The sequence below is a fragment of the Hirundo rustica genome, chromosome 5 (genome assembly GCF_015227805.2).
Source record: "Hirundo rustica isolate bHirRus1 chromosome 5, bHirRus1.pri.v3, whole genome shotgun sequence".
Classification (NCBI taxonomy): domain Eukaryota; kingdom Metazoa; phylum Chordata; class Aves; order Passeriformes; family Hirundinidae; genus Hirundo; species Hirundo rustica.
The window spans coordinates 36,424,409-36,451,992 of NC_053454.1; the positions used below are offsets into that span (position 1 = coordinate 36,424,409).

Genomic DNA, 27,584 nt, shown 5'->3' on the forward strand with positions numbered 1-27,584 from the left:
CAAATTATTAAATACCTTATGGTCAGGATTGTTGGTTTTTTATGAAGTCACAATTTTCATGTTTGAATAGTGAAATAATATTTGTTTAATTAAAAACCTTGTAATTCATGCATTCTCATTTTAGTGTTTCTAATCCTGAACTAACTAGTTGCGTTAAACTACTAAAGGGTTGCTGTAAAGATGAAGTTTCTCTTACTGGATTATCAAATTTCATTGTTTGGGGTATTTTTCTCAAAAGTTATGTCCAAAGCATGTAATGGTATAAAGATTGTAGAGCATAAACAGTTAGAGAATTGTAATATGTGACTTTTAGACTTTGGTGGCTAAGACATGTTCACTTACAAAGATATCTCAATTACATCTCTTTTGCAGTTGTCTCAGCCTACAGGAAAATTCGTGCATTTTCTAAGTGCTGAGGAAGTATGGTAGAAAAGTGAAAAGTGTGATATTTAGAATGATTTCCTTCTTCAAGGATGTACCCTGATGTTGCTGAATTTCTTGATACGTTGATTTTTAGACTGTTACTTTATTTAAAAATAGATACATACTTATTTTCAGATTTACTAATCCTTCCCAAACTGATGTTGAAATGTGTTGTGTTTTTTAGTTTTCTCAAAAGTTTCTGTCATCTCTTATATTATCCTGCTTTTTTTTCTCCCTTATTCTGGGCTGACATTTTAAAGGATGCGTTATGATTTTATTCTACATATGTTTTAGTCAGTCCAAAACTTTTTTAGATAACAGTGCCATGAACTAACAGTTACATGTATGTGTAACAGGTTCATTTTGTAGTAAATAGTTTAACAATATTGAAAGAATGCTTTGCAAATTGCTGGAGTCTTGAACTAAACTATTTTATTACCACTAAATGCCAAGGAAAAAAAATGTGATGGGTTATCGAAGGAAGCAGTTTGAGCAGTATTTATGAAATAATCTTGCATGGTGTTGGTGACAAAGGTGCTCTGGCAGATGTAGATGAGGTTTCTGAGATGCCAGCTGAGTGTGGTGCCCCAAATGTGCACCAATTCAGGTAGCTGCTGCTGGTCTGCTACATGGTGAGACCCTTGAGCCGTTCCTGGGGTCACTGTTTGTGTTCTTTCCATGTGCTGATTCAGTGTTCGGATGAAAGTGCGCAGTGAATGTAGAGTCTGCTTTTGCTGGGAGGAGATTCAAATGGCACCAGATAAATGTGACCTATGTTATTATACCTTAATACAGTACCTGCCCTGTTCAGTCTGTGGACCATTTTTCTCAATCCTGTTCTAGAACAATAACAGAAGTTACAGGTTAGCAGAGGAAATGTTGGAGTTCCCTACAGAGATGGAAGACTTTCCAGGATGTGTGAATGCTTCTGGGCTGTAAAGTATGCTCATGTTCTCGATGAAAGGTGTTCTTTGTATACAAACTCCAATAAACAGGCTTTACATCTCATCTGTTCACGTGCCCCATGGTTCAGGCTGTGTTCCTGGGACTGATCCAAGAGATCAGTCCAGCCTCACAGCAGAACTGTTCAGCCCTTGACTGTGTGATGATTCTGGGTGCTTGTCCTTTTCCCGTGGCACTGCAGCTGCTGTGACAGTCCATACCTCACTTTAGATCACTCAGAAGTTAAGACTACCTGATACTTTTTTAATTACGTTGTCTCGTCAGTAATCAAACTGCAGTGACTACACAAGAGCTAACCGTGTGTTCTCCCTAGAGCATTCATATCTTCTGAGAGGCTTTAGTGTTTCCCTTCCGGCTTTTTGATCCCAGCTTTACAGCTGTAAGCAGTGAAGAAACAGAGCAACCTCAGAGAAAATACCCTCTGCCACCTCTCTTAATTTATAGTTATAATAACAGAATTCATACTTTCAAAATGTGTTCATCAGAAAATTGGTAGTTGCCCTTGAAGAAAATACAAATAATATTCAGTAAGACAAGAGTTGTAATTTTTGCTAGCAATCTAAAGCATATAGAGGATAACCTTCTTTGGCTGGGAAAGGTTGTCTTTATCCAAAAGAAAATCTAAGGCTGCTTTTCTGGAACTTTCTATTCTCTAACTCTGTTTTTTCTAGGAAAATGATGCAAACTTCCCTGCTTGAAATTCTTGTCAGCGCTTGATATATATGCATATTTGTTAAATTATAAATGAAGTAGTGCATATTGCCATATTTTTTTATGCCTTCTCCCTATCCCCTGAAGATGTGCAGCTGTACACAAGTCCATTCGGTCAGAGCAGTGAAGCTCTTGTATTCCACCCCCTGGACCATCACGCAAGAAATGCAGCAGCAAGGGGTGAGGCGGTCCTGTGTTTCAGGTGTTGTGCTCCTCCTTTCTGCACGGCTTCAAACAGGAGTGAAATTCCCTGCAGAGGAGGTGGAGGCGGATAGACCCATCAATGGCTAGGATGTGAAAGCTGAACCTGCAGTATGCCCTTAGCATGCAGAGCAAATAATTGGCTGTAGTTTGTTGATGCTGCTGTGTGTATCTTGAGAACTTTTGACTCTACCATACTCATGGTTGTCACTTGCATTTGTTTCTTTCTTCTGCTTTTCTTTCAGAGCCTGCCTTTTCTTCTAAGTTCCTTTGTAAAATGATAGTGATAGAAATTGTTTATCAAGTTAGATAAAGGCAAAACTGTGACTTAGATTAAGTTGGAAGTTGTAGAAAATGAGGGTTAAAAAACTTCTGAATTTTGAAGCTGTTGATTAATCAGATTAAGTGAACAAAACTCTTCAGGTGATGCAAGCCTCTTATGAGGTTGATATGGTAGTGTGATTGCAATTGCTGGAAATGAAAACTGATCTACTGTTTATAGTATGGTGATAACAGTTTAATTTTTGCACTTGGTTTCTGATCCTTGGCTTTCTATTTTCAGTCAGGTAAATGTGGTATTGAATATTTAACTTCAGTGTTGCCTGATCCAAATTAGGTGATAGGCAAAAAAAGGCAGAAAAGGTCTTGAGTGCTGAACTTTGCAGAAGCTAATTTTAAGAAAATAGCAGAGTGTATTGAAGCTGCCTAGAAATAAGCGGCCCACTGTCGGATGTGCACTGAAGTTGGTCCAAGATTGTGTGTGATGCAGCGCAGCAGTCACAGGAGTCACATCCGGGTTTGCCAGCATAATGCTCTCGTCCTTTCCTTGCACTCACATTTCGTTTCATTTCTTTAGAGATAAAATACTTGTGCTCAGCAGCTTGTGTTTGTTACAAACCTGCTTTTCAAGGTGCCCAAAACAGTCAGTCTGCTTTTTTGTACTCTACTGCCTTGTGCTGCTTTGAAATCAAGAATGCTGGTTTTGCATTGGCTGTGTGGTTGTAGGCAATGTGGGAAATTGAACAATGAAATTTTCAAATGCAGGACAATGAGTGGACATTCCCACAAATAAATTAAAGGGATTTGTTAAACTTTTTGCTATTCTTATAGTATGTTACTATACTGATAGTATGTTACTAATAGCTGTCTGTTTGTCCATACCAGAGATTTTATTTCTGTACTAAGAATACTTAGTATCAAGTGGTGGTGTAGAATTCAGACTCCTATAGAAGGTTCCAGTATTTTAAGGCTCATAATGTAATCTATACTCTATGCAGGGTAACATACTGAGAACAGTCATAAACTCTTATTTTCAGCTTTGGGTCTGTGGTCATAACTCGGGAAGTAAGTCCACGGCAGTTCTTAAGTTGTCAGGAGTATCTAAACTTAGGAGCTGAAGTGCAGTGGAATTTAAACACTAGAACTTAAGACATTGTTGAAATCCTGCCCTGTCAACCTAATTTCAGTGTTACTTTTCCTTATTCTGTCCTTACGTCTAGTTAAGTATTTTATACCTAGCTTTGTTATGCCTTTATTTTGTAAAGTGATGCTTTTTGTAGAAAAGAGGAAGAATACAGCTATTTTAGACTAAGAGAACTCTTTTTTTTTTTGCGCTTACATCAAAATGATGGTTGTCAGTGAACCTCAGTATATTCAATACTCTGGGTTCCTTGAGGATACATTTATGAGTTGAAATCAAATGCAAAAAGAGTTTTTGAATATAACAATGACTTTTAACAGACACATTGCATGTCTAATAAATATGTTAATACAGCTATAATGTCTGTCAGGAACTGCCTACTTGTGGCATGTTTTACAGAAAAAGGAGAAGATTTTTTTTTTTTTTTTTTTTGTGCTGCCAAGAGAAGTTTGCCTTTCAAAATGTGAGCTTTCATCTGCTTATTATTGGAAATTTTTATGTAAAGCTTTTTTCACACAAAGGTTTTCACAATGAAAACTTGTCCTTGCCCTCTAGCATAATCATCTGCTGCATTTGGATCTGGTTTAGGCATATACCTATAGTCACAACTCCTAGCAGAAGATCCTGCTTTCACAGGAAAAAATGTGCTTTCTTCTACAGCTGTTTCTCTCAAACCCAGCAGGTACTTTCTTGTGAGTGTGGCATTGGTGCCTGCTGTGAGAAATATATTCTCCTTGCAACTGCTGGAACTTTTTCCAACTCCCAAAGAGTGAGAGCTGAAAACGGGTACTGTCTCTGCAGCTCACGGTCCTCAGGAAGACTGCAGAGGTGGTCATCACTTCTTCTTTATCATGCACAGGTCCAGCCCTTATTTTGGCAATCTTTCCTCACTGAAGTCCTGCTTAGGCTCACCTGATCTTCCTCACCACTTGAGGAGAAAATATTCCCCTTCAGGTTTCCTGGAAACATCTTGTTCAGCATCACACATGAAGAAATGGAAAATTACATCCCTTACCACTACCCTCTTGTAGAAGAGAGGAGCCAGAAGTATTCTTGTCCTTTAACATGCTGTTCTTCCTGAGACCATGGAAAATGAAGTACAGGGAACGGTTCTGGGGAGGGCCATGTCTGCATGATGCTGGCTATTCCTTGACCCCATGAAGATGGAAACAAAGTAGGTCAGAAGACAACAAGTTTTATGATACACTAAATGCTGTTTGGAGCTCTCAGGAACAACAGTGACATAATAGGCCAAAATCTTCACAGCTGAGTTTGGATTACGCCAGTGACTTGTAGTGTGATACATGTATTTTCCTCTTGATAGCTCTGCACTTTACTAGTCAAAATGAAAGGGAATATATTTCTCAGTTTTAGAATTCCATTTATAAATATTCTGTCAGAAAAGAGTAAGGTGAAGAATTTACTCTCAAAAACGAAGGGATTACAGAGTTTTAGGACAAATTTAAAGCCCAAACTTTAAGAACTTGTAAAATTCAAGGTGTAGTTGTCTAGAATCAATGTGTTCTCTAACTTCACCTCTACAGTGAATGCAGCTTTTCTCACTCCATGAACTACATAGACCCATTTAAGTTTTCTGCTTTACTTCTGAAAAGCAATCAATGAATTACTGATGTCATTGTAACCAGAGGTATATTTATCTTTCTGGTTCAGCATCTTAACCCAAAGCCTTTGCCTCTAGTCCACAGAAGGCATCTGTCACCTCCTCAGCTGGCATTTTATGAAGTGGCTACTCTGTGTGTGTATCTGTGATGTGATGGGAGCCTCAGGGCTTACTTTTCTGCTATATGGATTGAGTGACACTTGATAAGACAGTGCTTAGTACTGGAAGATGGCTCTTTGAAAACTTCTGGAAAAAATGGCAGTTCTGTCTGCAAAAGACCTCCAGACAGTATGGTGCAATATTAGATATGATGGTTGATAACTCATCTTTTATAAAGTTCTTGCTGGCTGGATTTGTGAATAGATTATTTTCATCTTTGTTGTCATCTTTGTTCATCACTATACACATAACTAACAACAGTAATAAGTAACAGATTATTCTGGTTTGCTCAGACAAAGTCAACACGTGTTCTTGGAAGAGAATTCTGAAGGAAATCATCTTCTTGTTTGAAGTTCTGTCTACTAATATGGAAATTGTAGGCTGAATATTTTCAGTTCAAGCCATGAATTCTCTATTAAATTATAAATCTGAAGTGCTAGTTCTCATGGATAGTCCTTGATAAATACAGCTGATGTCAGATACTTTCAGAATTTTCTAGACAATAAGAAATACATTTTCTCTCTGAGATTGTTTAAAGTAAGTTAGCATCAGCTTTCCTGCTTTCCTCTGCCACTGATGTTGAAGCATGATAATGAATCACTGAATTGCTATCAGAATCACTGATAGTGATTGCAGAGTGATGCTTGCTTTCTCTCTCCTCCTCCTTCCAAGTGCTGCCTGGTCCTTGACATGGCATCAACATGAGTAGTGGCAAGATGTGGGCAGCCTGAGCCTGTGTGTTGCCTAATGAAACAGCTGGCACTTCATCTAATGCTAATATTGTCATTTTTGAAAAAATATCTGTGGAACCAAGCCAAATAAGCTGCTTGGCTGGAGGGATGAACGGCGCTTTATGCAGGATGTTGTGGATGTTTGCTATCAGCTGAACTGCATATAAAAAGCTAATTGCTGTATTTTTCCTTCCTTCTCCAGCAGCTTGGACTGGTAGTTTTGCCACGCATGCCTTGTGTGTTTTCTTTTCCCACCCTCTTCCCTTGTGCCCTTCATTTCAGATCTGAATGAGTGTGGACTAAAGCCGCGGCCGTGCAAACACCGGTGTATGAATACCTACGGCAGCTACAAGTGCTACTGTCTGAACGGCTACATGCTTATGCCAGATGGAACGTGCTCAAGTATGGCCAGCCTTGGTGCTTGCTTTTTCCAGCTTCTCAAAACCCCTGCTCGAGTTTTCCTGGGAAAACTTCTATGAAATGAAGATGAGTCCCAAAGTAAAATATTAATCTTGCTGGAAATTAGGCAGCTGTGCAAGATGAGCTCCTTTTTTTCTAGTTAAATTAGGCAGAAAAAAACAAGAGCAATTGTTCTGATTTTATTAGCTTTATTGAAAGTTTCCCCCAAAGCATTCTTCAGTGCTATAAATCACTATTAATTGGCCTTGGAGGACAAGTGCTTGCAGTTTTCATTGGAGCAAGACACCTGCATTTCTGCTGCCTTATATCCTTACAAATTTAAAATCTTTAATACTGCAGATATGGGATGGTTGACTGCTATAAAAATTGTACTGCCATCTCTCTGGAGATCAGGTTCCTACTTGCTCCCATAAAAACAGTTAGTTTGAATACCTGGACAGAGGGAAGGGGAGAGAAATTACCTTCAATTAGAGATTTTTTAAATTTTTTAAATGGCAGTACCGTCCGGGAGAATCTGTAGTACATATTAGGCTTTATATTCAGGTGACTGCATTCAATAACACAACTTAATACAATTGTGGTTGTTTTCTCTTACTTTTTTATTTTCTTAGAGATGTAGTTTGTGGAACGAAAAATTTTACTAGCAGACGTATTTCCTCTTTGAAGGATACCTGTGAAACTCAACAAGCATTTTCCCACTTTTATCGTAAATATGTTGTCTTAATTCTCCAAAGTTTTCAGTCATTTTCTACTACTGATCACAGTCTTTATCTAAATATGCTCAATTGTTTTTCTCCAGATGCCCTTTCTTGCCTGATGGCAAACTGTCAGTATGGCTGTGACGTACTGAAAGGGGAGGTGCGCTGCCGCTGTCCTTCTCCAGGGCTGCAGCTTGGGCCTGATGGCAGGACTTGTGTAGGTAGGTGATCAAATGCAGATTTAGTTTTAATTTTTTCCCCCCAGAATGCTTTTATCCTTACACAGAATGCAGTTTGAGAGAGTTTATCAGATGTACTTAGCATGCACAGAACAGGCAGTTTGAAGTTGTTAATAATGAGAATAGTAACAGGGCTGTTGCTCAGTTGCCCTCGTGTCAGAGATCTCCAATGTTTTCCTCCCAGTTTTGCGAGTTTCATTGTCTGCCTAAAGCCCATACAGACTCCTTGGTATCCAAACCCTTGGCCCTTGCCACTCCTGCTACTGGGTCATTTTAAACTACTGCTAATTCCAAAATACCTGCCTGCGTGAAAAAAGGAATCGGGACATCCCCGTTCCCTCATATCCAACAAGGTGGTGCCTAGCTCAGTGGGAGAAGGGATAATTTGTTAAAATTGTTGAAATTACAGTGGGGTAAGGTGAAGGTCTGTGCATGTTCCCAGTATTAGTGGGATTGAATGCTCTGTCTGTCTTCCAAACTGTGGATACTCCCAAGTTAAAATAAGCACAGGAATTTAGAGTGTATAAAAGTGAAATGTTTCGTTCCCACGTTTGTGAACATGGAAAAGGTGCTTATGGTTAAACAGACTCTACTATGGTCTGAAGAACAGTGTGACATGTGATTTCATCAGTCATTAACTATACATCCTGAGTGGGATATGATGCTCCAGTGATTTTATTATTTATATTCTATGAAGTGCTACAATTCCATAACCAGTAGCACTGAAAGAATGTAAGAAAGTGGCGATGTCCTAATGTTCCCTTTGGGTATCTTGGCTGTCCACAGGGTAGGTGGTTCTCCAAGTGCCTGACCCATGCTGACCAAGAATTTGTTGGCAGAGGAAGGGACAGACTCTAGATCTTCTGATGAGAAGATCAGGTTCCACACCAGATCAGAGGCTTTTTGAAGTGTACGATTGGCACATCTGCGTATGGAAAAAAATGGAAAGAACAGGAGAAAAAAACCTACCATTGTTACATGCTGAAGGGATTAAGTTGTGATAAATCCCATTGTGGATATTATGGCAGAGAGATCTTTGGAAGATATTTGTGTCATGCCGTAGTGAGCTGCGTGATTTTAAGTGTAAATACAAGAAAGGTACACCAAGTAGAGAAATTTGCTAGAAAAAAATGTTTGAAACGTTCTCCTGGTGTGCATTTTTCTATTCAGGAAAACTTCATACTTAGAAGTAAACAAAGTGTACTTTATTGCCAAAGACTAATACTCAAACCAGTCCTACGAAGCTCTTTGGGTTCTTCAGTTCAGTTTTCAAAAAACCACTTTTTTTCCTCAGAAAGGCAAAGAACTGTGTACACACGTTTTAGCTGGGTATGCATCATTCCGAATGACCTCATAACCTATTTCTAAAATTTCCACAAGAATTTCAGAGCAGCCTTGTACAATACAGAGAAAATAGTTACAGCAGGAGATGTCTGTTCTTCCCACATTGCAGCATAATGTTCTCCCCTTTTTTGGTAAGAAGTGATTGTGACATGCACCCTTTCTGTGTTATTTCACTATCAAGTTTGAGTTGCAGTAAATACCTCAGAGAAGTGAAGCTACTTGGATCTAAGGCTATGCTTTTTCCTCATGTTTGTGCAAGTTTGGCACTGTTGGGGAAGTTGTTGGCTCCAGCAAGGGTCTGGATAATGCTGCAGTACAAATAGAAGTGTAGGTGGTGGTAAGAAAATTGAAGTGTGCATTGGCTACAGCTCACGAAATCCTTGTTTGAGGAGAGTTTGAAAGACAGCTGGGAATGCAATGCCTATTTTTAGCACAGGTAGAAATTCCTCTGGGCATTATTCTATTGTTAGTTTAACGCTTGCTGATCATTCTCTTGTTTAAAATGTTTCTTTCAGACAATCTGTAAAGAGCCACCAATTTGACTATAAAGGTAAATCATATAAACTAAATGACAACAAAGGGAAAACATAATTCAGCAAAGTATTCCATGAAAATGTGGATTAAACAGCTAATTAATTGACTGATGACTCTTGAATCAATAAATCAATCAGTCTTGCCAGGTCTTTGTATTGGGATTTTTATTTAATGAAATGAACCATACACACATTTCAGCTTCAAATGTTCTGAAATTATTTGAGGGCTGAAAATAATGATTTTTCACTATAAAATCAATTCTTTCCTTTTTGTGTGTGTGTTTAGAAAATTGAAAATACAGCCATGTAAACTTAAAAATCATACTGTTTTTAAATTAGTCCCATAGTTATTTTGTGCTTGAGTTGATAATATGGTCATACCTGCAGCAAGAGAGAGAAACAATTCTGCTTTTCTGGTGCACACTGACCATCACACTACCTCATGTGCCTTTGGAGCAGCTCCCTGGAGCTGAGGTGAGACTCCAAATCACCCCTCCATGCCCTGCTTTTCATAGGAAGCAGGTATGAACCACAGCATGTTGCAGCAGGAAAGGGAAACAGCTCTACAACTTTTAGTCCAGGTGTAGGTTGACTTGAAAGAAGCCACAGTCACTGTACTGTTTGAGAACTGCAGGAAACTAATCACTTGCATATCATCTTGTGGCTGCTGATCAGAAAGTGGATTTCCGCTCAGCAATGAGCATCCATGCACCTCTCATTATATGCAAGTGGAAGGCTGTTACATTTTTTCTGTATTTTTGCATCAGTTTTTAACAGTGTATTGATTAACAGTTCTGTCCTCTATCTCTAGGGCATATAACTGCCTACTACTACACTGCTGCCATAATTTAACGTATTTTTTTGCCTTATGCAAATTTGCAAAAATGTGAATTAATATGAATATGTATAGAGGAAAAAGCAGGACATGCGGCATTAGGTTTTTAAAGATCATAATCCATGCCATGATGAGGTATATTCAGTGGCTAATCTTGTTCTCACTGAACTACTTTTTGAAGCTGTGTTTTAAAGATTAAAAAACTCAACCAAAGCCAACAAAGAACACAACTAACTCTTAGTAATCAAGAGTCTCAAACTTGCTGCCTTGAAATAATATTTTGCTAAAGGGTAGAAAATTGTGATTTGTTGATTAAATTATAATAAGAAATGTGGTAGAGTTTGTAAAACTTAGTAGCATATTAAAAGCCTAAAATGTTAACAATAAATTCAAATCAAGAGACAGATTTAGAGGAAGATTCAGGCATGTGGAGAGCTGCCCAGTATTGGCCTTGTTTTCTCTCATTGAGGCCTTTACTGCACCATTCCAGTAATGCTCTTGATGGAGAGAAAGCAGGCAGGTCAGGAGTGTGAGATCTCAGGGGTTGAATCCCTGCTGTTCTCAGTAATTCTTCATGCTAAGTGGAACAGTGCCAGCAGGAGCTACTGGGACAAACCTATATGGCTGGTAATTCATGGCTTTAAGTCACTTCTTTTGGCTGTGGGAACACAGCTGGGAGAGAAGCCGAAGCTCCATCTCCCCCACCTAAGGTAGCTGCCCTAACTAACCAGCAGCTTTGTGGTAACATTTTTTCTGTGCAGTGGAAGAGATTCTGCCTTGTTCAGGCCTCTTTCACAAGAGCAGCAGGGCATCAATCACTAGGCTTTGTTTTGCACTCTGACATCGGCAGCTGAAGTGCTTCTTTTGGGAAAAGAACTGCTTGGAGAGCAAAATCTTGCTTTCCCATAGATCAAGAGCCTGATAGAGCTGTAGAGCAAAGGCTTGAACTGTGCCCTGTAGATAACCAGCAAACACGAGGAGCTGCGTGCGTCAGAAGCAGCCGTGCATGGCAGGTCTCCACCTCGGTGAAAAATTAGTGTTTGAGCGCTCAGCAGCCTCAGCTCGGTGTCCAAGGACTACAGAGTGAGTGGTAGCACAAACAGCTTTAGTGTGTCAGCCTGACCTGGTCTGAGAGTCCCCCAGGCAGGGGGTGAGCAGCAGCTGCTCCCTGGGCGTCTGCCTGTGACCCAGAGCTAAACAAGAGGGCACAGCCAGAAGAAGTGCTCAGGTATTACTGCTGGCTGACCAAGGGCCCTTATGAAAAATACTTTGGCTATTCTTTAGCTTTCCATTATGTGAAACCAGTTTCATTTAGACAGCACACACTGTATTTTAACGGTTATTAAGAATAATGCAGTTCCTTTGTTTCCACAGATGTTGATGAATGTGCTACCGGGAGGGTTCTCTGCCCACGATTTAGGCATTGCGTCAATACTTTTGGAAGCTACATTTGCAGGTGTCATAAAGGCTTTGATCTGATGTACATCGGAGGCAAATACCAATGCCATGGTAATAACAAGCTATTTCTCACGTGCATGTAATAGAGCTGCCTGTTTGAAAATTAAATTAACGGCTCTTTATTATGGCTGAAATGTGAAGCAGGTTGTTTTACACTGCTTCGGTATTTTAAGAAGGGGATGGATTATAGAAAGAGACTGTGAAAGAGAAGGCATGTCTATGGCCTACATCCTTGTAACTGGTTCTTGTGTGGAAGCTAGTGGAGAGAACAGAGCTGGTGACCCCAGGAATTCCTTTCCAAAGCTTTTTTTTTTTTTTTCTGCAGGGTTCACTGTCACTGGCAGTTGTAGGCTTGTATCTGAGCTTAGGCTGTGTCTGAACTGTAATACTGGTGTGCTCTGCAGCATGTCCCAAGATCCAAGATAAGAAAATGTGCACACCCCAGCTCCTCCCAACCCAGACTGCCCAACTTTCCTTCCCCTGAAGACAGGTGGGGAAGAGGCAGGAGTTGGGAAATAACCTGCTTTTGTCTGGACATGAGGTTGGAATGCAGTTGGTGTATGCCCTTCAACAAAGATATTCCCAGGTCTCTCTGCCTTCATTTCGCAGGGTCTCATCTGGTTATGATTCTTTCACTGAAAAAAGGATTGTGTGGAGATAATGAGGCATTGCTTTATGTTTGCTTAAGTATTTTTTTTTTTTCAGAGAAATTTGTATTCAGAGTACTGGAATTTGGGGATTTTTGCTTGCATCATTGACAATAAATGTGGATATGCCATATGAAACATTTCCAGCAGTTTCTACTTGATGTAGAAACATCTATACAGGAAGGATATAATATAGGAAGGATTTTATGAAGAAAAACCAGTTTAATATCTGTGTGGTTAAGAACATGCATATTCCTACACTGTTTTTTTCTTATTCTGTCACCTCTAAGAAGTGGTTGTTAAAATTGCGATCTTAATGGTCTCAGCTGTAATCTACCTAAGGCATGTCTGAAGCTGATGCTAAGGTAAAAGCTGAACAATACCAAAGTTGCCCAATAGTCCTTATTTCCCCTAATGTATGCATCATCACATTGATTTGTGACTGTCTATTTTCCTTTTCCCACTGGCAAAAATTTTATTTATTTTTCAATAATCAAAGTTGTAATAATGTTTGGGTTTTTTTGCAGGGATAAGCAGAAAGTCAGGTTTATTTGAAGCAAATGATTTTTTAATGTAAATTTTCTGTTGCAGATATAGATGAATGTTCCCTTGGCCACCATCGGTGTGGTAGTTTTTCACACTGCTACAACACTCCAGGATCCTACAAATGCAAATGTAAAGAAGGGTACAGAGACAATGGAACAAACTGCATACGTATGTAATGTTCCTTTTAAAATAGAGATTCTGAAAGCTTACATGTCCCATTTTGTAAACTTTAAGGTACAGCACTATCAGGCTGAGTTTCTCTTTACTATTTTTAATACTAAATAAGGGGCCAGGGAATGTAATTGGAGTTTTCTAGGTCTTAGCATGCCTTGGTAAAAATATCTTTCCCTGAGACATTTTCATAATTAGAAAGAAATTCACCTCTCCCTAGTCACAGCTTGATTCTAGAGATTGCTTCAGGATGAGAACAACTGAGTAAGCAGGGTATGTCTGATCAAACAGTGCATATTACTCATACCCTGTTGTTATGTACACTCCACAACTGGCCCGTTTCAGCAGCTCACCCCATCCACTCCCTGCTTCTTCCCAGATGTGAGAAGAGCCAAGAGGGAGGATTTCTCTGGAAGGATTTGCTGTTGGAAAACTCCCTTGGCCACCTTTCTCTTGGGAGAAGCAGCCACCCACTTGGTACAGAATAAGGTGTTGGAGCTCTCCCATATTTGCCATCCCGCAGGACTGTGCAGCTCTGTGACATCTGCTGGATCTTTTTGATCCTGCATTCCTTTGTGGGATCTGGTCTTTGGTGACTCACTGATCTCTTTAAAGTGCAGCACCATTTTTGCCCTTTTACCCTGCAGCATGGTAAAAAGTGTTCTGTCACATCCTAAGTGCTTGCAAGTATATGTGGGCACATTTCATGTGTGTTTCTGGGGCATGGTCCTAAGAGATGTTTTATATTTTAATATACTATGTCAAAACTGCAGGGTATTCAAAGGGATAGTAATAAAAAAGTGGCCAGAGGGAAAACCTTTTTACCTGCTATCATCAAACAATTCACTGATTAGCAAACAGTAGTTGTTCATTTTAACTGTGTTATACTTGAAACACTTGTACACAAAATTTGTGACTGGAGTTCTTACTGAGCCTTTTAAGATCTCCAGTGAGATATAGAAGGCTTCTTAACCAATAGAAAACAACAAAACATATTTTTGTGTTTCATGTCTTCAGAAACTCTCCTTGTGAAACTAAGTTAAAATTTGTTGTCCTTTCTTTATGAAACACTGGAGAAGATCTTACTGCGGGCACTGTCACTGGGGTGAAAGTGGTGCTCAGTCCAGCCCCTCATTTTTGTGAAGGCTGAAAAATGTAATTTACTGAGTTTCCTGGTGTTTAGCAAAGGGAAGGATCTAAGTGAAGGCCAGCTTGGTTCAATCTCTAAAATGATTACTGCTTATTGACAAAGAGAAATGTTTAGAAGGAAAGGTCTAGAAGAACTTTCTTAAGCCAACGGTGTCTGCCCATCTGTGATCAAAATGGTTGTAACATCGGGGTCTTACTAAACTTGCTTCCACTCCTGATTACAAACTTTTCCAATTTAGAGGACTGCTTAACCCATGGCTTCCTGCCCATGCTTTTTTAACCAGAAGCGCGTATTTGTAACTTTTGCCAACTCTGAAGGAGACTTGAGGCTTGAGAGGAGGTGGAATAGAATTGTCTTGACCTTCAGTCATTCTAAATTATCTCTGAACTGCTGCAGTGCCAAGTACGACCTAAAGGGATGTGATAATTTAGCAGTGCTGATGCTAAAGTATATTTCTAACTAATGGAAACCTTCAGAGGAAGAAAAAATACTTCATCCAAGTTTCTCTGTGTCATAATGAAATAGATTGTCAAGTTTCTGGAGTGAGAGGCTGAGAGGTCCATTTTGTTCCCCCCTTGACTCTCTCTGCAGATTTTCCTATTGTTATGATTGAACCACCTGGTCCCTATCACATACTCGAGGCAAATTACACTCTCCATGAGGGAGGCAATGGTAAAATGAGTAGGATTGTTGATGCTGAAGGCACAACTCCTCAGATGCTGCATACTTTTGTTACAGAAAGGCCAGTGACCAGGCCGACGGCTCGGCCGACACCTGTGCCGACAGCTCATCCAACAGCCAGGCCAACAACTCGTCCAACACCCAGGCCAACAACTCGTCCGACGCCTGTGCTGACAACTCATCCTACACCAGTGCCAACTCAGCCTGCACCCAGAACAACAACTCAACAGACACCCAGGCCAACCACCAGATACGTGCCAGTGACAAGGCCAGTCACGACCCCAGTGATGAAGCCTCCACCTCCAACAACGCCTCAGCCTACAACGGTAAGACCTACACTACCACCACAAAGAACTCCTCTGGTAACAACTGAAGAGCCACCACATGTTCCCGTTGAAACTACGTCTTCCCAAGGAGTTATAGATGACAACAGAATCCCGCCAGATCCTCAGAAACCCCGAGGAGATGTGTTCAGTAAGTAATTTTCCATATGCCTTTGTTTATCAAAGCTGTAGATGAAGGCATGTTTGGGTTTTTTGGAATACTATGCCGTTGAGAATGGAGAAATGAAACTGAAAAAAGGTTATATGGTAAAGCTGCACAAGTAGTTGATTTTATTACCTAATAAAAGTTTGGTACGGAAGTTCTGAATCAATTAATCAAAAAATTGCTGATTTTTTCCCCCTGAAATGATTTAGTATATTGTCCTGTAGAAGTACTTAATCATGCTTTCAGATGAAGGTTTTAAGAAAATGAGACATTTTATTGAAAAGTACTGAAGTGCAACATAACTCATAAAGCAATCAATGGATTTAAATTCAGAGAGTTGAGAGTCCCTCCTAAACAAAGTATTACCAGAGCTTTAAGAATGGTAAAGAAATAGGATCATGCCTGATTACCTGAAGACTTCTATATGAACTATTTTGTATGGCTTCAAATAGTCTCAGATGTTCATGACTAAGCAATGGGGAAAATCCATAAAAATAGCATAGAGGGTAATTTTATGGACAGTGTCTGTGGAAAGGGATACATGAAAAGCTGAAGATAGTAAAGATTCTCGTAGCATGAACACATGTAACTTTAAGAGCTCCTCTGAAATCTACAGCACCGTTGTGCCAGCTTTAGTGCATACCACAGGAGACATTACTGGCAGTTACAGAGCTGTGCATATCTGCCAAGAAATACTCAACACCCGACTTCATCTTTAGTTCTGAGGCTAATTTTAGAGATGGGGAGGGTATGTTGGATCAGCTCTTCAGCTTGTACGATAAAGCTGCTGAAGCAGTGTAGTAGGAGGAGACGTTTGCTGTCTCAGAGCAGGTGCACAAGCAGTGTGGGAGGTTTTTTCTGGTTGTTTTGGCATCTGTGTGGTAATTTCTTGGGCTTTGTTGTTCTAGGTCATTACTCAGTGCAATATTTCATTCCTTGTAAAAGAGTTTTTCCCTGTGACATTTTATCTGTTGTAGGCAGTTAGAAAATGGAAACTGAAGCGGACAAAAGTTAGAAGACAAATCCTGGTACTGCTTAGGAGAGTGTACTTTTGGCTTCATGTTCAGTTAAAAATATAGAGATACGTTTAAGTGAAATTCTAAAAGGAAAAAACTTAATCTAATAGGAACCAACAGTTAAAAATATCATTTTTGGAAATTATTGTAGACTCCAACATTGTGCTTCCCAGGTGTCTGTCTCATGTTGCAAGTGTTCTCTGGAATACTAAAGCAGAGGGATAGTTTTCAGTTCTTTTCATGAAGTCATAACAATCCTGTGTAACGCTTTTTATTTACAATTGTTCTTTCTGTATTGTCCCTAGAGGGATTTTGAAGCTAATGCTTTTGATACATGTGCTTCAGATGTAGGAGTTTGGAAAACAGGAAAGTAAAATCCTTTTAAGTTTGGCTTGGTCTGACTTCAGCTTACTTTATGGTACATGTAACAAACACAGGACCTTTGCAAAGTGTTTATCAACTATTGGATTAGGTCAACTGCCACACTCTGAGGTTTGTGATATACATACATAGCTTCAAAGGCTTCAGTGCGCAGCACAGCAGGACTGAAATGGGTCAAGCACCAACTGTTCCTGGCCACAGCAGGTAATACAGGGACAGACAGTCCTCAGATCAAGTCAACAGATGTCTGTCTTCAATCCCTTATAACTTTTGTTTCTATTCCCTGCAGGAGACATACTTGATACACATATGTGTGTGACATAACTATGTGGCTGAAAGCACACTCCACTTGTGCTCCAGATGATGCTAGTAGTGTGATCTTTCATGAGGCTGGTGTCTTTTTTTCTCCTTTCTCTTATCTTTTTCTCTCCTTTCCGCTCTGCTTTCTGCTCTGTTTTTCTCTCTTTTCTCTTCTGGATACTTTGAAGATATCATCTAGGTAGTTGTCATTGGAGTCCTCTCCTGCTTTCTCTCTGTCTGGACCCATTTGTGTTGGGAGTGCACAAAAAGCATTTGTTAAGGATTTGAAACCTACAGTTGAGTGCAAAACAGTTCCATTTCAGAAGAATGCACTACTTTCTCAAGGAAAGCACTGCTTGTAGAGTAAGGTGTTTCTTCACCTGTTGGATGCTGTTACTGCAGGAGTTTGTGGGGAAGAGCAGAAGTTACATTCCCCCATGTGGAACATTTAGAAAAGCGGGTAGAAAAGTTGCAGCTCCCATACATTACTACAGTGGGATGTGCAGAGCGTGGGACTGCCTCTCCTCAGTACCCTCTTGCAAGGATAACACAGAGATAATTGAACATCCCCAGATGCCATCACACCGGGAGTTCAGCAGCATGGGAGTGTTATGCCAGGTGCTGCATTCCTGGGCATTAGCTGGGCTGCAGACCTGGCTGCATGAGTGCTCTTGGCCCCTGGCAAATGGGAGGTGAGGTGTATTAGCTGAAACACATTTCACGTTAGCTTACAGATCGTGGGTTGAGCTTCATGTTCCTGCTGGCCAGTGCTGTCCCTGTTCTGGGCATGTGGGAGAGCAGTGCCTGGCTCTGTTTGGCTGCAGCTGCTTGGGGTGAGGCGCTGCGAGCTCAGGATGGCAGCACTACCACTGAGTGTAAGCAGTGCCTCTCCAAAATCATTCCTCACAGCCAGACACAGTGTTAACAGCCATGGTGTTAAGACAATACAGGATTTGAAACTGGAATAACTAGTAGCGTTTAGCTAACCTTTGACTGCTTCTTAGCTGCTATGGGGATGTGCCAAACCTTCCCCACCTCCAAAAACATTTGTGAATTTTTCACTTTCCTCTATATTTCCTCAGGGAAAGGGAGTTTTGAGCTATTTCCTTCGACTTCTTTAAAGCTGTTTCTGTTTTAGTCTCACCTACATCAGACATCTTTGCAATATTCCTGGGTTTATAGATATAAGCTAATTTTGTTTCACTTATACTGAGCTTCTTTAGGTTTATTTCCCAACATCAGTTGCTTCTCCAGTTGAGGCAGCAAAGAAGCCAATTCTCAAAAATCAATTTGTACTGTGGTCCCCATATGCCTGTCTGGAAAGAGAAGAAAAAGCCTTGCTCTTGATGCCTTTCTTTGTTTCCCATTAGAGAATACAGGCAGCAATCAGTAGTCTTGGGACTCTTATTTTCTTGGAAAACAGAGGAGAAAATAGATGTTAGATCCATTCAGGTCATGAAGTAGGATTTAACTTTGGTTTTATAAATCTTCAGAAGGATTTGTGTCATTTTAGGTGGCTGCTTCCTCCTGTGTCTCCAAGGGTTGTTGTGTTCCAAAGAGTTACAAAATGTTGTGCTTTACCACACAGGGGTGGGCAAAACCCAGCATAGAGAGCACTGTACCCAACAACCACTGGCAGTTCTGTGCTCCCAGCCATTAGCATCTGGTAAAGACCTCAGAGTTGTGTTTTCAGCTAGGATATCTTGTGATGCATGGACATTTCCCTTCCTTTTTTTCCCATGGGGCTCTGAAGCCTCAGCCAGACTTGGAGGAAGCAGCACTGCTTTGCTCTGCCATCAAATAGTTGGTACTTCTGTCAGGCAATCCATGGCAAGGGGCCCGTTGGCTGCTGCACAGATGTCCTAGACCAAATCCTGAAAATCCTCGTGCTCTAGGATTGGTCCACATCAGGAGAGGAAACATTCCAGGGGAAATGTACTTTTTTTCTGCAAGCATCTCTCAATTTCTAGGTTTTTTTGTTAGTTAACTTTTTGCTGGGGTACCCTTGGTGACTCATTGCTCCCTATTTTCTCCCTTTGTTGTTATTTGACCTGCTGTTCCATGTACTGAGTAAATTTGCTCTAGGATTTCACTTTAGAACTCTCTTGAATATGCTGCTCAACTTGAAATGAGCTGAGGACCAGAGAAATTGCTCTGTTCAGCAGTGCACAAGAGCATGAATGATAAAAATGCCTTTGCAATTTGTGAAAGGTACTGGGTTGTTGCTTTTCTTTAGATGCACTACCCCTTTTCTAAAAAAGCCTGTAGTGACTTTGGTGAGCTGCTTTTTTAGAGAACAAAAAAAATTTGTATTTTTTAACATGGAATTCCTACACTTGGCCTTTGAACCACTTAGTCAGATGCAGACAGTGGAATCTGGCACCAAGGATAATCTTCTCCTGATATGGATATGGGGGGGAACGGCAATGAGAGAGGAATGCAGTGATAGCTTAATATTTAACTATTTCAGGACTCATACAAACTACAGTGAAGTATAGAGGAATCTTGTCTAGTTATAAGTCTCTAACAAATAGATCAAACTTCTCAGTAAAACTGTGAATTTCTGCCACCATTGGGATCTGGGTGATAAGCACTAAAAGCATAAACTTAAATCATCATACTAGATATCAGCAGAGCGAGAACAACCCCCCTTATCTGTATTAAAAGACAGTTCAGCACTTTTCCTTCTTAGCCCTTAGTGGAGCCGAAAAGTTAGGAAATGTTTCTCGTAACAGCTATTAAAAATGTAAATATTGCATTAAAACTGGATTCTTTCTTTTCTTCCTTTCAGTGACTGCAAAGTCCTTAGTGCTGTAAGTGCAGTTTTGTGATCCTTGAGGCTGTTGAAAAAAGGGAAATAATAAAAGCAAAGAAATAGGGGGTTTGCTATTCCTTGATATCATTAGAGTAGCATTATTTTACAATAGCATTTCATTTGTCCTCACCTTTTAAAATGTATTTGTCTCTATATTTAAGCATTTATGATAGGTGTTTTGTTCCTGTTGGTGCTCTGAAGTTCAATCATTAAATCTAAGAGTCTTACAAGTCTCACCCTCAATCTTCCAGCAAGTTTTGTCCCCAGGTCTGATACGCAAGCTTCTGCACACTCCTTGTTTTAACTGTGTTTCCTTGAAACTCATTTGGCAATCTGCACCTCCTGAATGGATGCTCATACAAAAGCAGGCAGGTCACTTTGGAGAAAACCTTCTGTAAAGATAAATACCAAGATGCTTGATTTTGGTAAAACTTAGTGAGCCTTGTAACTGCTCAAGAAATGCAAGACTGGACTTCAAAGTGGTGGCATGCTGACACTGTTGTCTCCTCTTATATGTAAATAATAGCTGGAGAAGGGAGCACAGTCCATGAAAGCACTTCCTGAAATAATTCTTACTGCAGACTTTAAATCTGTAGAGTTTTAAGAAACATATCCTGGACACTGTGGGTGTCTGAACAAAGGGTGAAATCTTCCTCTCTTTTGAAATCTTGCCCCTTCTTTTTAGCCCAGCATATATCAAAATTTTCCCTGGAGGAAAACAGGACTTATTCAGTCTGACTGACCTTTGGACTACCCTTACTTTTTAGCTGTTTTCTCCTAGTTGTGTGTGAGATCTCATCACTTGTGGGAATTTTTTGCAAGTGGGGTTTAACAGCTTTCAGTTGTAACTATTCAGTCAAAAAATCTTTGTTCTTTTTAGTTATTGTTTTTAGTGAATGGGAAGCTTAGTCATGATTACTGTGTGGAGTGGAATTGCACATACAGTGCAAAAGCAGTTTTTTCTGTAAGCCAGAGAACTGCATTATTAATGGTAATAACAATTACTAATGATATGAAGTTGCACCCCATGTTTAGGTTTTGTAACACCAAAACAGCAATTATTCAGTTTATTGCAAACAAGCTGATATATATACCTGTACTTTCTTATACTCCAAATCTCAGCAATTAAATCAAATAAGCTCTATTGTTTCCCAAAGGTTAAAAAATCCAAAAAGAAAATGCTCTTATTTAATATTTAATAATCACAGTTATTTAATATTTCCCCCCAGATGTGTGCATCTATGAGGAAGTTAGCTCATGAACTTGGAGAATATGGTAGTGTTGATGTATTGGCTCACTCAAAGCTTATAAAATTCTCCCAAGTAAAAGAAGCCAAGTTTCTATTTAACAAGCTTTATCAAACCATTGAAGTTAAGTGAAAAGCACACTGATACACTATAAAGTACAGCAGAAAGGGCTTGGGAAGCTTGAAGAAAATAATTGTACCAAGTACTTTCTCCCACGATTGCCACTCAATGTGTTGGTTATCGTGGCAAAAAGAAGAGTTCATGTGGGTCATATTTAGAGTCCTGCAACTCTTATGGTAACCCTTGTTTCAAATTGAGTGCCCATTCCTGTAATTAGGTCCAAGCACTGAAGTGACTGTATTAAAGCACTGCAATGTATTTGTCCAGAAGTTTATAAAGTGTTTGGAAAGGACTCTCCTGGAATTTTTTTTAAAAATACTTTTGCAGAGCTTTAATTATCGGCAGATCCATCAACTTGAATTTGGAGAATTCTTGTATGTGTGCACAGATGTAATTCAGGTTTCTAGAAGACTTCAGTGCACTAGGAATGGTACTTGAAGAAGTAAACTGAAGTAGTTTACAAGATAAGTTCCTAATATTTTTTGCAGTATTTTCCATAAACAAGGACTATGAGAGACTGGGAAGAGGGTGCACAGGACATTAAAACTGTGACCCCTGAGTATCCTACAAACCTTAGAGTATAGCAGAGAGTTCCCTTCATGCTCTTTGCCGCAGCGCTCATTTAGAACCTTATAATTACCTGCCTGTGAACCTGTGGTCTGAGCCTTTGGTGCCTGCTGTGCTGTGCTCAGCAGTTCTGAAGCAAATTGCTAGCTTGTTCTGTGTAGCATAGAAAACAAAAGTGTCTTCTTCCCTTGGCACAATCTGAGGTGAGGAAAGGCAAGGTGGTGCTCCCTGGGTGTGCAGCGTAGACGTGTTTGTTCGACTGCCCCACCTACATAATTCAGGGTGAACAGTGGATTTATGTGCCTGAATATAATATTTGTGCATAGATGGAGTGCAAGGCCATTATTGGCCTAGGTTATGTGGACTGTGCACATTTGTAAGGTTTCTTTCGTGTTAAATCTTAAGGTTTTTAATCACGAAGGCAAAATAGCCCAGGTGAAATGAAGCAGCAAAAAATGCTATTTACAATCAAGGTATCTTTAAAAATTAAGTCCTCTAATACCCAAGTCAGTCTTAAGTCTAAAGCTCTTTTGAGCATTAATATCCTAGACTGCAAACAGACATAATCTAAAATCTCCAAAGGATAAAAAAGAAAACAAAAAAAGGGAGACTTAATGATTCAAATAATGACTGTTATATTTAGGAGCTCATTGGTTTCCTACAGATTTTGAGCTTTTTAACTCTTCGTTTTTGTTGTATAAAATTTTTATTTTAGATCTCTAGCCTAGAATAGTACTTTACATTAGAGTTTGCTTATTTTGTCCTAATTTCAACTTTTCTTTTCTGGCTTTAAAGGAGCTTTTTCAACAGTGCTATTTTCATGTCGACCTTGTGCAAAAGTTCCTTCTTAACCTTTGATTTGATTTTCTGAAAACAACAGCCCTTTCAGTTATCTTCATTCTTCTTGTTCTCACTTGTTCTGTAGAGACAATAATAGTTATTTTAGCACTGCAAATGGAAAACATGTCAAGTTTTTAATAGATAAGATCCTTACAAATACCTTAGGTGTCAGAGGTGCCTATAAAATCTGAGGACATGTCTGAAACACATTACTACTGTTATGAATTATGCATGAGACCTGCCTCTAAAGGAGGAATTTTCGAAGACAGCTCTATTCAGTACAATCTGTTTATCTCTATCTGACAGCTGTCCATCAGGCAAGAAATCTGTGTGAAACTTACACAGACTGCTGCAGCATCTTCAGAAATACGTGGGAGTCATTGTAGCCACCTGACTTGGGCAGCCATCGCTCCCACAAAGATCTCAAAAATTTCAGGTTGTCCTGGATGCTGAATGTCTATTAACCTCTGGGCCTCTTAATCACCGAGAGCTGCTCCTTCTCCTTGCAGCTGGGAACAGCAGCTGAAGGACAAACTGTGCTGGAAAACAGAAAGTGTAATTACAGTTAAATTCCACGTTCCACTAGAGCTCCTCCTTCTCAACTCCCAGTACAACCGTGATAATTGTTTTGGGAGCTCTAATCCTTTGCAGATAGATGGATGTACCTTCAGCTGTATTTCAAAGGTTTAGTGCACGTGGGGCCTCTTCCAAGTACTGCTGCCTCCTGGTGAGATTCTCCTTGAAATGTCTGTGGAAGGGTTGAGTGAGGACTTTCATGTGGCTTTATTTTATTGAGAAACCACTATCTCTGAAAAGCACTTGGAGAGAGGAATAGTGTGCTTCAAGGTTAAAGCTTTCCCCTCTGGTTAAAAAGGAGCTTTCATTCAAAGGGCCTTTAGGAGATTTGGAATCACCTTTTACAGTGCTTAGGTAAATGTTACTACACAAATCATAAATCACGTAGGCATAAAGTTTATGAGTCTTTGCGTTGAATATAATTAAATATATTGAAATCTCCAGGAAAAGCACAATGCCCAGAGCTGTTCTGCTGGTTTTTGTTAGAGATAAAGCTAGTTAGTGACCTACTTCCTTATCTCATTCATTTTTTCTCACAGTTCCACGCCAGCCTGGAGTGAGCAATAATCTGTTTGAAATACTTGAAATTGAAAGAGGGATTACAGCTGATGAATTTGAAGCAAACGATGACCCAGGTAAAGACCATATCTCCTATTCAGGACCTAGGATTTATGAGTTTTTGAGATTTCTCGGAGGTTTATAAATTTTTCAGGACTCCTACATCTTATGCCCCTCTCTTAAACTATGCTTTATAAAACCATGTAAAATCAACCCTTTGCCTATGTGAACCTTAACACTTTTATTGCCTAAAATATTCAGCACAAAAGTAGTATGAATTGTTAATAATACAAGGGTCCTTTTATTGTTTTAGTATTTTTGCAGATTCCTTTCCTGGGGCTCATTCTTCTACATTTGATTTTCACACTTGTTAGTGTCAGTCACACGGGCAATTGAAAACCAGAACAATCTGAATCACTTCTTGTTTTTTTTGTGACCTCCTGCTCTGTTCTGCCAGGTGTGCTTGTGCACAGCTGTGATTTTGACAGTGGACTGTGTGGATGGATGAAGGACAAAGATGATGACTTGCACTGGGAAGCAGTGAGAGATGGATCAGGTAAGTGATCTGTGTACAATCACACCTTGCAGTTGAAGAACCTCCCAGGCTTGAGGTTGATGATGGTTCCTGCTTGAGGACAAATTACACAGCTTCTGTTCCCTTGAGTTCTGGGATGTATTTCACGCTGATGCCTCTTCTGTGTATAAAAAGCAAAATTGAGGATTCCCAATGTGAAAGAGCAACTGAAAATTTACACTTTTATCACACCTGACATCTCTAAAATGGGAATGTCTCTGAAGGAGTAGTAAATGTAGTCAGCAAAAGTTTGTCTTAAAGGAGTCTGAAAAAAGTGTGGACTAGAGAACAGCTCTTACTTTATGGTGAAGCAAAGCTTATTTTTCAAACTACCACATATATATAATTATTTCGCTTTCACTAGCAAAATTATAGAAAGTACTGGAAAAAGGCTTTGTTTTGCTGCCAGATATGATATTCTAGTTTAACCTCTCATAGTGCTGTAGCGTGGAGTAGAATTCGATAAAGTCAATCTATATATAGGAAATATGTTAGGTAACTGGAAGGCAGACAAGTTAAATGATGGAAGAGAGAGGCTTCTGAAAATGGGATTATTTGGGATGATAAAAAGTGACATTACACCAGTCATTAGAGGGGAGTGTATAGTAGCTGCTTGCAGGAGACTGGCAAGAGACTGGCATCAGCACCAGGGTATGTTCACGACCCTTCCCTGTCTCCCACCTCTGCTGTCCCAGGACGGGGGATGTGTTTTGTCTCCTATTGATTTTGGTGTGGCACTGAGAGGTTGCTGCCCTTGCCTGCCTACCCTTCCCCCAGGAGTGCCTGCCCCACAGTGCCGGGATTAGACACACATCCCTGGCTCCCCGTAATGATGGGATTACTGCATCCCCGAGGAGCAGCCTTTGAAGTGCACAAAGCTCACATTATGTGAGGGATGGCAGCCTGCGGAAGGGAAGAACCGCTCTCGGGTGGGACAGTGGTGCAGGTTAAGATGAGGGAGGGTGAGGGCACTGAGAGCCATTTTCCTCATGCACCGCCCTGTCAGAGCTGTCTGGCCTTACGCTGCCGCTGATGGGGCAGTCATTAGGCACCGCAGCAGGTGACCCGGCACCTTTTCCAGGCGGTTTGGCTGGCTCAGTGGAGGCGCTGTCTTCACTGCCTGGGCAGGGTCCCCCCAGACAGGCTGCTCTAGTACTTCAGGAGCTCCTTGTGACGCTTGAAAAGCCTTGGGAATGACTGGGAGGGCAGAGCTCGTTCCTCCTGCAGATGAGAAAACAGCTCTCCTGCCTACAGAGTGGCACTTGGGAAAAATGGAATTTTAAATCCATTGTTTCAAAAAAAGTAGGAATTATGTGTAAATTTTTTTTAAATTAGTCACTCAAAGCATATTCATTATCTGTATTCAAAAATTATTGTTAATACATACTAAATTCCAGAGCTATGACTTTTAAGAACTAAGAACCATGATTATTAACTGGCTCTTTTTTGTCACACTTTTTCCCTGCAGCGCTTCCCAGTAGTCAGGGACAAGCTCAGCTTTTTATTTCCTGTGTGTGTTCTGCTGCTGTTGACATAACCTGTTAAAACTAGTCCCTTGAAGTCACCCACCCACTCCCTCCAGTCTGAAATACCTTGTTGAAAGGATTTATTTTCACAGCTTGTTCCTGACTCCTTGCTTTCACCTTGCAAAGTTTGCTATGTACTGGTTTATCAGAATCTGCATTTTGAAAGGTGCTATGCTGAAGCATTATAAACTTATCTTGCTTGCAGAAAATGCTGATTTGAGGGGACCTTTTCCTGCAGGGGCTTGCCTACAGATATGTTTGCTTTGTGCTTACCTAAATCTGTTTCCTATTGATTGGATTCTGCCACAGTAACTATCTGAAAATGATGCACTTAATAAGTCAGTACTTTCATAGTGGTATAATTGTATCTTCAGCAAACAGGTACAGTTATTTAAACTCTATTGTGCTTATTTTAGCAATTAGTGACCTTGCTGCAAAACCAATGCACGAAAAGAAAAAAAACCAAAAAACAACTCCCTGAGAAAATACCCACCAAAAGGCTTTAACAGATCCTTGGACAAATGGATCCCACTTCATGGCTAAATGCTGATCTAGGGGCACAGACAGCAGCATAATGCTTTGCTTTGTTAAATCTCATTCAGACCAAAGAACTTAAAAACTTATGTTGAAGTGGTGAATTGGAGACCAGGTTGGCTTTCCTTTTAAGTGTGTGACAAGCCCTGGTACATTGTAATTAAATCTTACAGCTTTTGAGGGAAATCATTGTGACTCTCAAAGAGACGCTTTCAAAAAATAATGTTCTGTTTGAGTAGTAGCAGGGAGACAAAAAATATTTTTCCATCCTGTTTAGCTGTATGTCAATGATATTTCTAAATCTTTGGTTTTAACTAAGGAGCATAAAAATGTCCCTTTCTTAATTAACTTAAGGTAGAGATGGCATTTTTTAATTAAAAAAAAATGTAGAATCCAATCACATAAAGAAAAAATATTCTTAGATTCCGTGTAAGATAAGGTGCTTTTTTTTTTTTTTTTTTTTTCTTAGAAACCTTTTCCTTTTGGTACTTTCAGATTTTAAAGGTTTCATGCACCTTGCAAAAGCTTTAATGAAAAGTACAAACTACTCATATAGTTCTGGGTTTTCTCCAAGATGTAAAATCTCATTTAGTGCGGTTCTGAGTGTTGGTGTGAAAGGTGCCTTTTTTTCTTTTTAGGTTTAATGGATGTTGCCATGCCTGAGATCCTTAGCTTCTCATGTTCTGAGTGTTTTCTGGAAGGCACTTTTACTTCATACATGATAAGAGATAATAATAGGGTTTTGAATTGAGTATGTATGTTCACTGACAACTTCCTACTGTTAGAATTCGGGGTTAACAGCCATGTGGAAATCATTACTGCTTCTTGTTTTCTCTATCTAATCCAGATTAAGAGTTTAAATTACAGTTAAATAGAAGAGGCCTATCAGAGTTGCAAATGGATATGCTTTGAGACTTAGCCTGTTAACACCGTTCCCAAACAAAAGGAAAGGGACAGGGCCATAGCTCAATTACATGATAGCATTTATTCTGGTCTCCCTTATCTATCCAACTGCAAAAGATTGCAGCTTGAAAGGTGCATAAATTTGCACAGTAGCTTTAACATCACTGTGGGTTTAAAATCATGCAGT

General features: G+C 39.9%; 1 protein-coding gene across 4 annotated transcripts in view; it reads left to right on the forward strand.

Annotated features, from left to right (window-relative positions):
* Positions 1–27,584, forward strand: part of NPNT (nephronectin) — a 49,115-nt gene that overhangs the window by 17,550 nt on the left and 3,981 nt on the right. For 2 of the 4 annotated variants that reach the window (XM_040065314.2, XM_040065315.2), the window contains 7 exons: positions 6,512–6,631; positions 7,449–7,568; positions 11,673–11,807; positions 12,995–13,117; positions 15,009–15,425; positions 23,842–23,937; positions 24,318–24,416. In XM_040065314.2, coding sequence (XP_039921248.1) covers positions 6,512–6,631; positions 7,449–7,568; positions 11,673–11,807; positions 12,995–13,117; positions 15,009–15,425; positions 23,842–23,937; positions 24,318–24,416 — 1,110 coding nt within the window. The remainder of the gene's footprint in view (positions 1–6,511; positions 6,632–7,448; positions 7,569–11,672; positions 11,808–12,994; positions 13,118–15,008; positions 15,426–23,841; positions 23,938–24,317; positions 24,417–27,584) is intronic. The other 2 variants (XM_058420768.1, XM_040065317.2) reach the window with 1 other exon arrangement.